The 16361-nt window shown below is 34.0% G+C and overlaps 1 protein-coding gene across 1 annotated transcript; it reads right to left on the bottom strand.

The window, feature by feature from the left end:
• Positions 11805-16067, bottom strand: LOC107612009 (protein trichome birefringence-like 42). Its single transcript, XM_016313856.2, has 5 exons — positions 15710-16067; positions 15133-15304; positions 14869-15047; positions 14473-14631; positions 11805-12204 (listed from the first exon to the last, which is right to left on the bottom strand). The coding sequence occupies exons 1-5, from the start codon at positions 15991-15993 to the stop codon at positions 11934-11936; spliced, it is 1065 nt and encodes a 354-aa protein (XP_016169342.1). The 5' UTR covers positions 15994-16067; the 3' UTR covers positions 11805-11933.

Genomic DNA, 16361 nt, shown 5'->3' with positions numbered 1-16361 from the left:
ACCACGCGACCACCCCCCTCTCCCCTTTCTCCCCTTCTTCTCTTCCCTCCCTTTTCCCTCCCCTCCGCCACTACCCCTCACCGCGGCCAGCCTCAGACCGCCGCCTACCACCACCGACCACCACAACAGCATTCCCACCCTCGCCCCCTTCTTCCTTCCTTCACCCCTCACCCAACCCTAACCCAACACCTCTCCCCTGCTCCACCACCGCGCCGCCGTGCTTTCCCCCAGCGCCGCCGCATCACCACCACCACCTCTCTGCCCTCCTCTCTGTTCCATATATTTGTACTTCTACGCACCAGGTTCCGCCATACTGCGATTCCTCTTTTCGATTCCTTAGTTCATTTTCCAATTTTTGTTCAGATTATGCTAGTTAGAGATGCATGTTTGTAGTGGATTCTAGGTGGTTAGGTAGCTAGGATGTGGTTAGTGGATTTAGGCCTAATAACTGCGCCGTTCTTGCTACTTGTTTTATATATTTCGCAATTCTGATTTGGCTGTGATGTTCAAACTCTTCATATGCTGTTCTTTATTGTTTCATGCTGCTGTTACACTGCTCTTTCATGTTCATGTTATTTGTGTCTATTTGCAGCTTTATTTAAATTCATATGAACTGTTTTTCTTGCTGTTTGTTTCCCGGGGATATTCAATTTTAGCCGAAATGCTGCTCAATTTTCTGCGAATTGTTTCATTTTTACATTCATGAATTGGTTTTGGCAATTTTGAACTTTGCACTACTTAGCTACCACCAAACCAATTCATGAGTGCACGGGATAGCATTCTTATTCCTTTTTGATTCCCTGGTTAATAAATTACATTATTGGTGATTTCATTTTACTTTTAGCTACTCCTGTATCTATATGAATTTTCATCAATAACCTGATATCCTTGCTTGAATACGAGTTGACTGTTCTTTAAATTTGTGAAATTCTTGTTACTTAGAAACCGATCATCATGCCACTTTCTCTAACCTTCTTTTTAACTCACTGCTTTACCTTTCTAACTTTCTTTCTCCCTACTAACCATTTTCACTTTCAAACCTCTCTTTTCAGTTTTTAACTAACCACTTTTAACTTTCTAACTTCTCCCTTTGCTTTTTAACTAACTCCTTTAACTTTCTAACTCAGGGCATGATCATTGTTCTTCCTATTTAACTTGAATTCCACCTTTCCTATATTTTGGATTGTGATTTTTCATCTCAGATTTTTAACTCAAATACCGTCCAAAATGTACATAAATTTCACTCATTTCGTAATTCTACTGCTCTTTTGCCACTCTGTGCTTATATTGCTATTATCCTATTTGCCTACTTGTTTTCTTGTTTTTATTCTTCAATTATCTCCTAGAATTTCTGACTTTCAGGATGTTCGACCCTCAGCGTAAAGGAAAGGGCAAAGCGACCACTGGCAAAAGGAAAAGAGGCGAATCCTCTATGTCCATCCTGGACATTTTACATGACGACTCCTGGCGGGAAAAGTACTTTACCCCACAGGAGAAGGCTGACCAGCTCCTCACTGCCACAGATCCGGTAAAATTTGCAAACAGATACTGTGAGCTAAAGTATCCAGTGTTTGCCACCTCCAGAAACCTGTATCTGGAGAGAACTCTGAAAATTCCAGAAGAACTACAGCAGTACACCTCCGATTAGATCAAACAGAGAGGCTGGTTCTTCTTGGAAAGGAACTTGACAGAGGTCAATGCTTCCTAGGTCCGAGAGTTTTACTGCAACTATTTCAAGACTTCCCTGGATGCAGTGCACCTCAGAGGGAACAGATATTGGTCACTGAGGAAGCTATTGAAGACATCATCCACCTTCTGCCTAAGTCAGATCAGCATGACGGTTACCAACAGGCTGAAGAGGATATGCGATTTATGAGATTTGACCAGGATGCTGTCAAGCAGAGAATAGCCCTTGATCCTACTGTACCATGGGTCATGGGAAAGAATACAGCAATGCCTAAGGAAATCAAGCTGATGTATCTGAATGATGAGGCTCGGCTCTGGCACCAGATCCTGAGCAACTTTGTTATGCCGAGCACTCATGAGACGGAGCTGCCCGCTGCTATGATCACCCTCATCTGGTGTGTGATGGAGGGTAAGGACCTGTATCTTCCACGATTCATTCGGTATTACATGGCCAGGGTCCATGTCAGAGGCACTCTCCCTTTCCCTTATCTGATTACCCAGCTCGGCCGTCGAGCTGACGTGCCTTGGGAGCTTGCTGATGAGAAGCTACCTGCTGCAAACTGCAAGAAGATTATCCCTCACAGCAGGAAGTTTCAGGCTTTAGGTTACAGACCCCATTCCTCACCGTTTCTGATGAGGCAGCCACACCTTCCGCTGCCCCTTCTTCATCCACTGCTGTACCAGCTACCACCACTGCACCTCCACCTGCCTCAGAGCCCATTTACCACCTCGTGCACCGCCTATTTCAGCAGCTAGACCAGATGGAGCACTGCAACCAGCGGCGATATGAGAGATCTGAGCGTCGCTATGAGCATTTGAAGTTGTTACTCCGCACTGGTTACCATGACATTCCCTCTGAGCCTGATACACCATCAGAGCCATTTGAGGAGGAGGCGGACGAGCATAAGGAGGAGACACATGCACAGAGAGAGGCTGAGCAGGCAGGACCAGAGCAGGCTGAGCCACAGCATGAGGAGCCACACCAGATTCAAGCTGCAGACCCAAAAATTCCTTTATAGTCAGCGCCTCCACTGCAGCAAACAGATCCTCCTACACTTATCCAGTCTGCAGATCTTCAGGCCACCTCAGAGACTCCAGCAGCCCATCCTTCCGGTGATGACACTCCTTCACACCCAACTTGAGTGAGCATCGAGGACGATGCTATATTTTAAGTGTGGGGAGGTCGCCATCCCTGGCCTATCTTTTTGGTGAACCACTACAGACTCTTTTATCTTATTTTGTTTATTTTTCTATATTTTTATCTTTATTTTTATTTTTCAGTACTTGCACATTGTTCTTTTGCTGTATTTTTACTTTATTTCTGCATTTTGAACTTTAGTTTATATCTTAGCCATTTAGTTTAGTTTGCAATTCTAAACTTATTAGTTATAGAATATGTGGATTCATTAGTATAGTTTACCCTTTTAGCATATGATAATTTGGTTTAATTGAAAATAAAAGAAGTAAACTAGAAATTTTAGTAAATTAAAACAATCCACACACCTTGTATATATAGCATTACATGTTAGTTAGTTAACAACATTTCATCAAAGAGGAACACTAAGATTTTAAGGGCCACCCTAAAATTTACATTGAGAATAATGGGAACTCTTAATTTCTACTTGCATGACATGTATAACTGATATATGATTTTTGAGTTGGAGAACACACAGCCTGTGAGTTTTGAGCTTAATTGTATGGTTACATTCAAACCATAAATTTCATTCATGTGTGTTTTGCCCTTCTTTTTCAGTCTGATGTTCTTTACTTTGTTTTAATCTATATGTCCAATATAGAATATAGATACATACCAAGAGATGATTGAGGCCATAATTTGAATTTTTCCTCACTTATCCCAAATTAGCCTACCTTTTACATCACCCTTGTTAGCCCCCTTGAGCTTTTTAATCCCCTCTTGTTCTATAAACCACATTACTAGCCTTAAGCAGAAAAATAAAATAAAAATCCGATTGTTAATTGTCTTGCAAGTTTGTGAAATACTTTTACCCATCTCAATTGTAGAAGTGCTTTAACATTATCTAGGGTTGGGCTATGCATATATGATTCCTTGAGAATATTTAATTGGATTTGAAGTAAATAAATATTTTTATCCAAACTCTATAATTTTGGATTATTTTTCCTTTTACTATTTAAAGTCTTAGAAATTTAAAAATAATGATGTTTGATATTTAAATTAGAATTTTATCAAATTTTCTAATTATTGAATTAATTCCTATATTTAAATTATAAAAAAAATTAGTAGTTGTAAAATAACAAAATTTTTATACGATGATATTTTTATAAATAAATACTTTAGGTTTTGTTAACAAAGAAAATTAGTTATATTATAATGTATTTTCAGTTAGAGTATTTGATTGAGAATCAATTAGTATTTTTATACTACAAATAATATTTTAAAGTAATTTTAGAGATTAAATTAAATTTTAAAATAAATACCATATAACCTAAATTGATTTAGAAATTTCGAAACCCAAGTTAACCCAAATCCCCAATTACAGTACACAAACCCTAACCCAAGTTATCATCTAAACCTAACACTAAGAACCCACATTTTTCCTTTCCTAAAACGAAACCCTAGCTGCACACACCCATCAGAAACAGAAAGAAAGAAAGAAAAGGATGAGAGGAGAGGGGAGCCGGGAGAAGGTGGAAGAAAGGGAGACGGCGCTGGTGGGCATCACTGCCACCGTCGCCGCTGCTGTGCCATCAAAAGGGAGATCCGAGGGAGAGAGAGAGAGCGTGGAGTTGAGAGAGCAGAGAAGCGCGCCGCCACCTCTAGACGCCGTTGCCGCCACCGTTCGCGAAGAGGGAAGAGAGAGCTCGCGGGTGAGAGAGGGAGTGTCACGCCAGCCACTGACCTCGCGTTCGTCGTCATCTTTGCGGGACTCATGCCGCCACCGTCACCTCGCCGTGAAGTCCGTCGCCGCGTCGCCATCGGGAGTCCGAATGTGAGAAAGGAGAAAGGCTGTCGTCGTTCTATGCCGCCGCGTCCTACCACCGCTGCTGCTGGGCTGCCGTCACTATGAGGAACAAAACGCATGCGACAGAGGATAGGGAGCTTCGTGAGAGCTCTGCCACTGCCAACGCCATCGCCGAAATTGGGCCAGATTCACCGATAACTCTACTTCCTTTCTTGAAAATTGGTTCTGCTCCTAGTTTGTGCCACTATTCTGATTATTGTTGGTGTCTCCGTTGCATTAATCACTTGGAGTGAGGCTAATGCCGTTAGGATGGGTGTCCAGGTCTGATTTCTGTTCTTCTACTGCTGGGAGCCAACACCGGAGCTATTCCTAATGATTTTGGTTGGATATCTTTTTTTATTCTAGGCCATTACATGTTTTACTATCTTTGCCATGCTTGTTCTAATTCAATTTTTGTATATGTCTTTTTCTGGGTTTCTTGAAGCTGTTCGACTACTGTAATTGCAATTTGTAATAACACAGTTACTATAAGAGGCGTTGAAACTGTTGCTGTTTTGTGGGGTTAATGCTATCGTTGCTGCCATGAAATAAAAGGAAAGGTAATTGTCACGATAAGTTTATACGAACCCGGCTAATCGAGGTAGGGGATTGTGTTTAAATTAAAATATTTTGGAGTTGAATACCTTATGAGTTTAGTGAATTAATGCAAATGAATTAATATCTGTGATTGAAATAATTTTCTGCTGTGATTGAAGTTGTGGATGAATTTATTATTGATTTGTCAATTTATTGAGTTTCAGGTGAAAATGATTGAATATGTTGATTTTGAACCTTTGTTTGAAATTTGTTCTTATTGATATTGAATGATGGATTTGGAAATGTTAATTTGAAATGTTGGTTTTGATTGAGTCGAGGTTGAAAAGAGGGGACCCGTGATGGGTGGCAAACTCCAGTTTTTAGGGAAGGTGCTGCCGAAATTTTTCTAAGAATTTGAAGAAGTTTTGGTTGTGATTTTGAAAATGATTTTGATTTAAGTAATTTTAATAAAAAAAAGTATGTTTTGAATGTTTTTTTTAAAGATTATTAAGGAAAATCGGATTCTTATAATTTGGTTAACTTGTGGTTTTAAGCTCATTTGATTACTAATGATGAAAAGAGATTTGATTAACTAGCCAAATACTTTAAAATGGTAAATTGAGTATAAATTCAAGTGTTTGGAAATAGGAAGTGAGTTTAAGGTTTTTAATGAAATTGAGTATAAGAGTTAAGAGGAAAAAAGTTATTTTAAGAAATATGATGAAAAATGTGTGCTGTTGATTTGGAGGCGAGTTTAGTGAGTTGTTTGAAGGTTGTCTTTGAAATTGAGAGGTGATTTAGTGACAACTGGTTTTGATTGAGGTCTGGTTATGATTCTGGTTAATTATAGAGATGTGGGGTGATAACTCGGATTGATGACGTTGGTTATGTTATCGATGACAAGATTGGTGATAAATGAGACATGATTGGGAATGATGTGAATATTGATGAATTATGATTGAAATATTCATATGGCTTATTTATTTGAATTATATGAGACACGAGCTTCCCTGGGTAGACACAGTGACTTGCCACCACTTGCTCCAGATTGAGACTCGATACTCTGTTGACCTACGATGTAAGGATGACCGTGTCACTTATAAATTCCCGGGAATGGTACCCCCATTGAGTGATTTGTTGTATATATGAGAAAAAGTTACGCATAGTCTCATGGAGATGCACGTCGGGGGACAGTCCAAGGGTTTAGCAAACCGGACTTGTAGGGTTTGCTTGATAACCGACAGATGAGACTCATCAGCCATAGGACAGGCATGCATCATATGCATTTATATATTTTGATTTAGTGTGTTTTTGTTTTGGTTTGCCTAATTGCTTAGCCGTGTTTATCTGCTACTTGTTTTACTTGCTGTACCTGAATTTTATCTGTAATTTCTTTGTTTGTCATGTATGTGTATGTTTATCTGAGAGACCCTTTTTGGTGGAGACGTGATGAGGGTGGTTTTTGGTTTGTGGTAATGAAAGTTAGGGCAGGTGGACTAGGTGTTGCCTGAGTAATCTAATGTATGTATTATTTGGATAGAAGTGAGCGAGATAAGTTGGATAGGAAGTTACTAGGCACGTCTTTGATCTTTTTTGTTTCTTTAAACTATTCATCTTACTGATTTGTAAATTAAAGGAATTTCTTTAAATACCTTTCAAAGTAAGTTTTTTACCAAACTTTTTTAAAAGGTTATTTCAAGGATAAACCGTTTTATGATGAAATTAATTCTATTTGCAAGTATTTCTTTGCTTTGATGGTATTCCCTTCCCTACTGAGAACGTTTGGTTTGTTCTCACCCCAATATCTTCCACCCTTTCAGTGATAGGTTCGAAGACCTAGTTTGAAGCTGCGGGCAATTATTGACTTTATTTATGAGTTGAGTTACCTTCATAGAGTTTCCTCGCTTGTTGCTTAAGATTTTTATTTTATGCAGAGGGATAGGTGTTGTATCTGAGTTTTATTTTGATTTACTTGTATAAGATTTATCATTATTTGTAATTATGTAATTATTATTACTTGGTGATGTTTGATATATGATTTTTAATGAGTTGAAAATAATTTTCTAGCATTTTATTAAAGATTGAAATGCAATATCGAACTAAAGGCTCAATATTAAATAGTTAATAAGGAAAACAGGTTAGTAACGCTTTACTTTTAGTACGATCATGACGTATTGAAAGTTGGGTCATTGCAGTGCATCCCTGGTGCCTAGCTTGCCGCTCTCTCTCGTGCTGGTACCCAGCCTGGTGGTCACGTCTTGCCTCCGCCGCCCTAGCGTCCCAGATCGCTGCGCTTGTGGACGCTGAACAATTCGGCCCCCTTGCTGCAACGGCACCCACCCCCAGCCGTTATCGACCTGCTACCAAAGGTTAGTTGCTGAATATGTTTAATTGATGAATTTGGTTTTAGTTGTAACTAGATTTTCATGCCAAGAATTTGTTTTCTCTCTTCTTTAACCTCTCTGATTTAATTCTGCTCTCTTTCACAATATAGTCATCGTCGACTCTCTCCACCCCGCAAATGTGTTGGATGTTCAATTCACTAGTGTGTAGATGATTATTTTAATTTTTAATTGGATGGCTATTTTATTCGATTCAGTTTAAGTATATACAATTAACAAATAATAGATGATCATTTCATTAGGTAGCCGGATGATTATTTTAATAACTACGTGGATGGTTGTTTGATGACGATCCCATGACGGTGACGGGGGAGGGGACTACAGGAGTGGCTGTTGGCTGGCGAGGAAGAATGATTTGGGGTGAAATATCTGAAGAAGTTAAATCACATGCGGAGAGGGAGAGGGATTTGCAGTATACGTAACTACCGTTGTTGCAAATCCTTACTTTTTTTTTAATTCAAAATGGGAAATTATTGAAAATAAATTAAATTAATTATCATCTTATCTTAATTTCTTTTTTATCCCTATTGTACACTAAACTTATTGTCTCCCTATACTTTTTCAGAAACGAAACATATATGGATCAATACTTTTTACTTAAATTGTAGTTTGAGTTTGGAACAGCCTTGTGAAGTAAACATAATTATTATCTCCTAAACAGTTAAAGTAGTTTTTAAGGTTGAATTATACCTGATTAATTTACGGGGATGCTACACATCCATGTAACCATGTAACCAAGTTAGTCCAACACAAAAAAAAAAACCCAATACCATTAAATGAAACGTGAAATACACGCGCCCAGTACACACAAAATCGCCCAACGCTTCTTCTCCCCCACGCTTCTTCTTTTCACGCTCGTTTACGCATGGAGCGTCTTCTTCTTCGCCTTCTTCTTCGCCTTCTTCTTCGCGTTCCTCATTCTCCTCCTTCTCCTCCTTTTTCGCGTTCCTTCTTCTTTACGTGTTTTCTTCTTATCGTCATTCTTTTATTGTTGTCGCTGTTGTATTTTTTTGTCTTTTCCTCCTTCTCTCTGGTGAAGAAGCAGTAGAAGGTGAGGAAGAAGAGTTTTGAATAGTGCAGAATGAACCGAACACAGTACTCATGGTGAACCGAACACAGTACTCATGGCGAACTGAACATAGTACTCATGGTGAACCAAAAACAATACAATTGTATAGTACTGAGTGAACGAAACATAATCCATTATATAAAATCAAATTCAAACAGCTTTCTGCAAAATGAACCGAACACAGTACTCATGGTGAACCAAAAACAATACAATTGTATAGTACTGAGTGAATGAAACATAATCCATTATATAAAATCAAATTCAAATAACTCTGCCTACAAATTACATATTATCAATTCAAATCAGTACTCCTCCGTCCATTTAATTCAATTCAAATTAGCAATTGCATTCCATTCAATTCGATTCAAAATTGAATAATCCAAATTTTGTCAGTTTGATTCGTTTCAGAAGAGTAATTCAAATCACTCTCCTGTTTACCAAAAAATTATGAACCCCTAAACACTAAACCCTAAACCCTAAACACTAAAACCAGAACCCTGAACACTAAACCCATAAAGCCTAAATCCCTAAAACCCTAAAACCTAAACCCTAAACCTTATACCCTGAACCCGAACCCTGAACTCTGAACTCTGAACCTTGAACGCTAAACCCTAAACCCTGAACCCGAATCCTGAACACTGAACTCTGAACCCTAAACCCTAAACCCTAAACCCTGAACCCAACTGTAAACCCTAAACCCCTAAAACCCTGAATCCTGAACCCTAAATCCTAGACCCCTAAACCCTAAACCCTCAACCATGAACACGGTGAACCGAAATTAATACACGGGGCAAACCGAAAGTTTGAAACACACTGAACCCCTGTACACTGAACCCTGAACCCATAAACCCTAAACCCTAAAACCCTAAACCCTAAAACTCTATCGTCATTCTTTTGTTATTGTTACTGTTGTATTTTTTTGTCTTTTCCTCCTTCTCTCTCTGGTGAAGAAGTAGTAGAAGGTGAGGAAGAAGAGTTTTGAATAGTGCAGAATAAACCGAATACGGTACTCATGGTGAACTAAACACAGTACTCATGGTAAACCAAAATCTTAGTTATGGTGAACCGAAATCCTAATTACGGTGAAACAATTATATAGTGCTTAGGGAAGAAAACAGAACATATTGGTCTAATTTTTGTTAGACTCCTTTCTGCAGACCGAACCAAAAACATGAAAGTGATGAACCACCTCTTTAGTACTTACCGAACCGAAAATTTACTCACAGTTACTCAGAGTTACTCACAATTACTGACACTCAGAATTACTCACAGTTACATATTATCAATTCAATTGAATTCAATTCAGATGTAGATCACCTCAGTCCATTCAATTCACTTCAAATAAAATTAGAAATTTCATTCCATTAAATTCGATTCAGAATTCAATAATCCAAATCTCATCAAATTGATGCGTTTGAGAAGAATCATCAAAATCGCACTCATTCAACTGATTTGAAATTGATTCATTCATTGTTTCAATTCAAAAGTGTAAATCGAAGAAGAAAACGAAAAAGAAGATGAACAATGAAGATAATTGCATTGAATCAATCCAGATCCATAATGCAGAGAAGAAAAACGCGAAAGATGAGAACAAAGAATTTAATTAGGTTGAAGATTCGTTATCTAGGTTATAAGAGGCACGTGTAAAACAAGCGGAGGTGTGGGACGTGAAATGAAAGTTATATGAATACCATCTATGTAATTTTTACATAGAACTTTTTTTATTAATTTATTATAAGTTTAGAGTAATTCAAAATAATTATTTATTATCACAATTATTCATCTTAATTTCCTATATATTTTCCTCAACTTCTATTATATAATGTTATAAATTAGAGAAATAATAATGTCACTCCCATTTTGATGAATTCATTCTTTTTATAAATTCAAACAAATATACAATGCAAAGAAAATATGTGAAAAGTAATATTATTCCTCTATAAATTACGATATTAAATTGTCACTCATCCGTATTTATTTAACAAGAGAATCATCAGTGATTTTAAAAAAAATAAATAAATAAATAAATAAGCGAGAGAATAACTTTTCATTTATTTATTTATTTTTGCATATTATAATAATAGTAGGTAATATTTCAACTAGGAAAAATAACAGCAAAAATTGCAGACTTTATGCATGTGAGTGTAATTTAAAATAAAAAATATGTTATGCACACCACAAAATAATACAGTGATTTAGTATATGGCGATATGCCATGGTTTTTAGTACTCTCATCAAAAGAGTTGTAGATGTGCATATGAGGTTGTGTTAATCAATTGCGAGACATTAAAAATTTCTCGCCTCTCTTCGGATTACCATGTTCCAATGGTTTAACCTTTCCTCATCAGTAAGGCTGGAAGTGAGTCGAGCTGAATCGAGCTAGACCAAGTTCAAGCTCGGCTCACGAAAATTCAACTTGACTCACGATTCGACTCATTAACAATCGAGCTTATTTCTTAAGCTCAAGTTCGGCTCACTAAAAACTCACGAGCTGGCTCAAATAAGAAAAACATTGATACATAATCTATAATTTTATATCAATAAATTATAACTTATATATTTTTAAAAATATTTGAAAAGATCAATTTTATATATTGTTTATCTATCAATAAATTATAAATTTTTTATTTATGTCCTATATTAAAATTATATGTAAAAAATAAATTATATGTCTTATATATATAATCGAACCAGCTCACAAGCTAATGAGCTGAGCTTATCCAAACTCAAGCTCGACTCATTTAATTTATGAGCTCAATTTCAGGCTCAAACTTGGCTCACCAGCTCACGAGTTTAGTTTATCGAGCTGTTAACGAGTCGAGTTCCAACTGGCTAATGAGCTGGCTTGACTCACTTTCAACCCTACTCATCAGTCTCACCATATGTCGGTGATGGAATTTTAAGTATGAATTTTGTTGTCTCACGTAATGTGGAGAAGAAAATTTTCAGGTATTTTAAAAATAATTATGCATATTTTAATAATTTTAATCGTTAATTTTAATTATATATATAAACTTAAGACCAACTGCTATAACTACTAAAATAATGATATTTTTTAAAAAATTTAATTTTGATATACTGTCGGTGTAAAATAATTTTACACGTATATCTATTCTAAAATATATAATAGATTAATAAATGCAAGAATAATTAATCTTATATAAACGTCAACAATGCAAGAAGGTCTTCCAAACATAAAATGCAAGAAAGAATAACTTATATAAACTAGAGGTATAATAAACACCATTGGAAAAAAAATTAATCTCTAAGTAGAGTAGCATAAAAAATCTCATTCCAAGAATCAGGAGCACCGGCAAGACACCAATGACTGCAATCAACAAAAGAAGGACCACTTCCTGTATAAATTGAAGGGTGACCATCTATTCTTAGTTGTGTTAGCAAAGTAATATCAAGCAGTTCCACTGGTTTTGTCATGTTGTTTATAACACTCTTCACTATGTCCACACCTGGATATGGTGGTGCCATTGATCCTTCCTCTGGTTGAGTTTTTCTCAAGCATGCCTTCTCACTTCAATATTCAATTCAATAAAAAAGCAAGTGATTAAGGGCTACTTTGGATGAACAATTTACTTAAGCTCTTTTTTTAAAAGTGTTTAAAATATAAAGACTTATATTAAAAGTAATTTATAAATAAATTATTTTATATTTATATTTTTTATTATAGAAGTACTTATTTTAAAATTATTTTAATAAATAGGAATGATAATATAGTTTTTGAAAAAGAGAGAAGTTAAATTTTCAAAAAGTTAAAAGCAATTTAAATAATTTTTTAAAAAGTTAAAAACATATAAAAAATTGTACCAAACAATATTAATGTAATTTTTCATAAGTCAAAAGTTCTAAAAAATAGCTTTTGAAGTTTTTTAAATGGACTCTAATTTGTTTTGTAAAACTTTATAATCAACATTGCTAATAAATTAATTACAATTTATTATACTCCTAAATTTTAAGTTATGAGTATTCTAACTTCTAATAAACTTAAAAATATGTATTTTTAAAATGTTTAAATTAAACACCTATATTCTTCTAAAATGTAATTTTGTCCAAAATAATAAGTGGGTTATATATTCTTGAACTTTGGTTTTATGTGCAAATAGTCTCCATAAATTTTCTTAAATTTGCAATTTTGATACCCTAAATTTTAATTAACAAATTAAATGAAAGAAAAATAACTAAGATAGTGAACTTAATTAGTCCACACAATTAGAGGTAAATTAGAGTTAAACATGGGTTATGTGTACATTTTGTAATCACTTAATTAAAAGCTGTCAACAGTTGTTTATGATCTTATGACTCTGTCTTGGAATATTTATAGTGCATGCATTCACTTTTGGGTCAATGGACATTTGAGCTGGCAGCATATAGCTAGCACTTGTTTTCTTAATTGAAGAAACTTTTTTAGCCACGTTCTGAATCTCTTCTTTCTTTTTTTTATAGTGAACAATTTTTCTCTTCTTTATGGAAAACTTTTCAATAACCATAAAGGATAGTGATATTATTAATTATAAAAATTGATATTTATTGACCATTAGAACTTCAAGAAGAGAAGTATATGGTACACTATGTGAACGGAGAAGAAAATAAAATAGGAAGGAATTAACAAAATTAGAGAGAAATAAGGAAAGGATTCATTAGACTAGAGAAGAAAATTAAAAAAGTGGATAATTCTATAAGAGTAGAATTTTAAAGAGAGAGAAAAAATTACTAATTACTATTTTTGATTGATTGCATTTTTACTGTCACATTTTTTTGGTAGTATACATTTTTATTATCTTTCATTATAAGAAATCACACTAACTAATAAAATTATTTTAATTGGACTTCAGGCTCACTTTTACTCATCACTGTGTCACTAAAGAATGACATAATTTTTGCTGTCAAGAAATGAACACATTTCATATACACAGTGACGGATTCAGAAAATTTATATTGTGGGGACAAAAATAATATACATTACTATTATAAGATATATTAATTTAAATTAAAAAAATAAAAATACACATTAATTATTCGAATAAAAAAAAAGCCAAAAATCACATATAATAAAATAAAACGAAAGATATTTTTTAAAATATTTTTCTATTATTATTTGATAAATTTATAAAGAGAATAAAAAATTAGATTAATACCTAAACTATAATTGCTTGAATTATAATTTGTAATTGAAAATATCAAAAAGAGAAACAATGAAATTGAAAGATACATAGAGTCATAAAGAGTTATATTAAAAAATAGAAAACTTAAAATTTACCTTTTGATGAAGAAAAGATAACCACTAGAAAAGGAATAGAAAAAAAAGATTAAAACTAAGAAGAGGATTTAAGAGAATAAAAGAGTGATGACGGTTGAGATTTGAGAATGAGAGAAGACTAAATTTGATTAGGTTAACTAATAGTCAAAATGATAGAAAGATAAAGTGAATTTGAAACTTTAAATAATTAGGCTAAATTTATTTATAATGGGGTCATTTAAAATTTAAAATGCGGACATATTATATATGTATATATTTTAAAAAAATAATAATAAAAGTGGGGGCAAATGTCCCCTATTTCACTACTTGGGTCCGTCCCTGCACATACATGCTATTATACTTTCATAACAATAATTTAAATGTGCATAAAATTTCTTTAGAATATTGCATTTTATTAGTTTTAGGAATATTGAGATCTTTTGAGTGAACAGTTATATAAAAATAAATTAAATATAGTATCCTAAAGTGTTGGTGTCAAATAATACAAAGAAAAGCTAGAAATGGAAGAAAAGAAATTGAACTTACTCAGCATGGGAAGCAGAAATTCCTTGAAAAAAGACTCTAATCTTTGAAGGATCAATGTTAGAATCTATCCATTTTGCCCAAGTGGTTAATGCAATCTTGAAAGCTTCCATATGATCCATGTCCTTGATCAACTTATCACCCACTTGAAAATAATCCCATCTGTAGAAACAATATAATAGCAAGGTTTTAATTTCTATATACAACAATAACTTTTTATACACATATAACAAGATCAATAAAATTAATTATCTTTTACATTAATGAAAAATTATCCGGAACAATAAATTTAATTTGACAAGGATACAAAAAAATTTATACTATCAAATATTCAATATGTCAAAATTAAATTATAACAGTAATCATAAAATATATAATTGAGGAAAATGAAATAAATACGTTTGAGAGTGTCCTGTATGAGTCCACCAATGATAGCTATTGAAAATCAAAATGTCTACTTCTTTCCACTGTCCCCCAGTGCTAATGCTGTCCAACTTTAGAATCCCACCTTTTTCTTTGTCATTTATCAAATCCACAAGAAACCCATTTTTCAGCCACATGATTGACGCTTCATATTCCTACAAAAAAAAAATAAATAAAAATGATTGAATTTTTCTAATAAGAAATTATGAAGGCTCACTATCAATGAAGATGTGTGATTACCGGAAATGAGAAAATAGAGAGCAAACTTTGTCTAGTTAAGGTGTAGTTTGAGTTTGGAACAGTCTTGTGAAGTAAACATGTGAGTGACTGCCACATGTTGTTGCTTATTGAGTCCCCAACAAACATTATCTTCTTTCCTTTGTTTCTCTCCAAAAACTTTTCACCATCAAACCTTCATTCATCAATATCATTAGGAATGATTGGTTGAATTTATACCAAGCTAGTTCATTTCCTTTCATATTTAATTATAGAATGTAAAGTTTATACCAAGTCTCATGCTTTATATAATAGATTAAGAAAATGCATTGACTTGATACGTATATAAAAAATACAAATAAATATCTAAAAGAAAGTTGAAAACTAATTTTTATTATGAATAGTTCATATTTAGTTAGTATTTGGTAGTTTAAACCAAATATAAATAAACAGAAAAATAAAAAAATAATGTATTTATAGGTAAAGACATAAATGATAGAAGCAAAAAAGATACACATTTTCTTTTTTTATTATTCGTATCTTCTTATATCATATACAATATAATGCTTACATAAACCTGGAAAAAGTGTAAGATTATTACCTTGGAAGGTCACAAGCATTGGGCTTCCATCTATACTTGAGGTACTTTTTATCAGGCCTTCCATTTCTAACACAATCAAATCCCTTAGCAATGAAAGAGCAATCGCTTGAAGCATTATGTAGAGGATAAAATTCATCAATGACCCATTTGCCTTCATAAAGATCACACCCTTCCACCTTGTTCTGAATCACTTTTTGGTTTGGTGATTGTGGAATTGCCACTGCCACCACAAAAGTATAAGAGGCTAGTAGTGTAAGAGGAACAAGCCACAATGTGAATGCCATTGGGGATTGAAATTGTGATTGTATGAAATGAAAACTTTTGAGACCGCAAAGTTCATATTTATTGTTGTTATTTAGTTCTTGATTATGGTGTGTATGTGCTTAAATCTTAAAATATATAATTAAATGGGTATATTTTTTATAACTATTCAAAGCTACATCAGAAAGAATCTTAGTAAAAAGCAATTAATGCAATATTCTTAATTATTGCACATGACTATATTTTATTATATAATTTAATTTAATAAATTGAATAAATCATTTGGAATTGGAATTAACTTATTATTGTTTATGACAAAATTGTTGTTAATAAAAAGAAATTGTTACGAAGAAGTCATTTTAGAATCACTGGTCACCCAAAAGGAAAATGG

The sequence above is a fragment of the Arachis ipaensis genome, chromosome B08 (genome assembly GCF_000816755.2).
Source record: "Arachis ipaensis cultivar K30076 chromosome B08, Araip1.1, whole genome shotgun sequence".
NCBI classification, from domain to species: domain Eukaryota; kingdom Viridiplantae; phylum Streptophyta; class Magnoliopsida; order Fabales; family Fabaceae; genus Arachis; species Arachis ipaensis.
The sequence above is the reverse complement of the archived record's forward strand: the minus strand, read 5'-3'. Positions and strand labels throughout refer to the sequence as shown.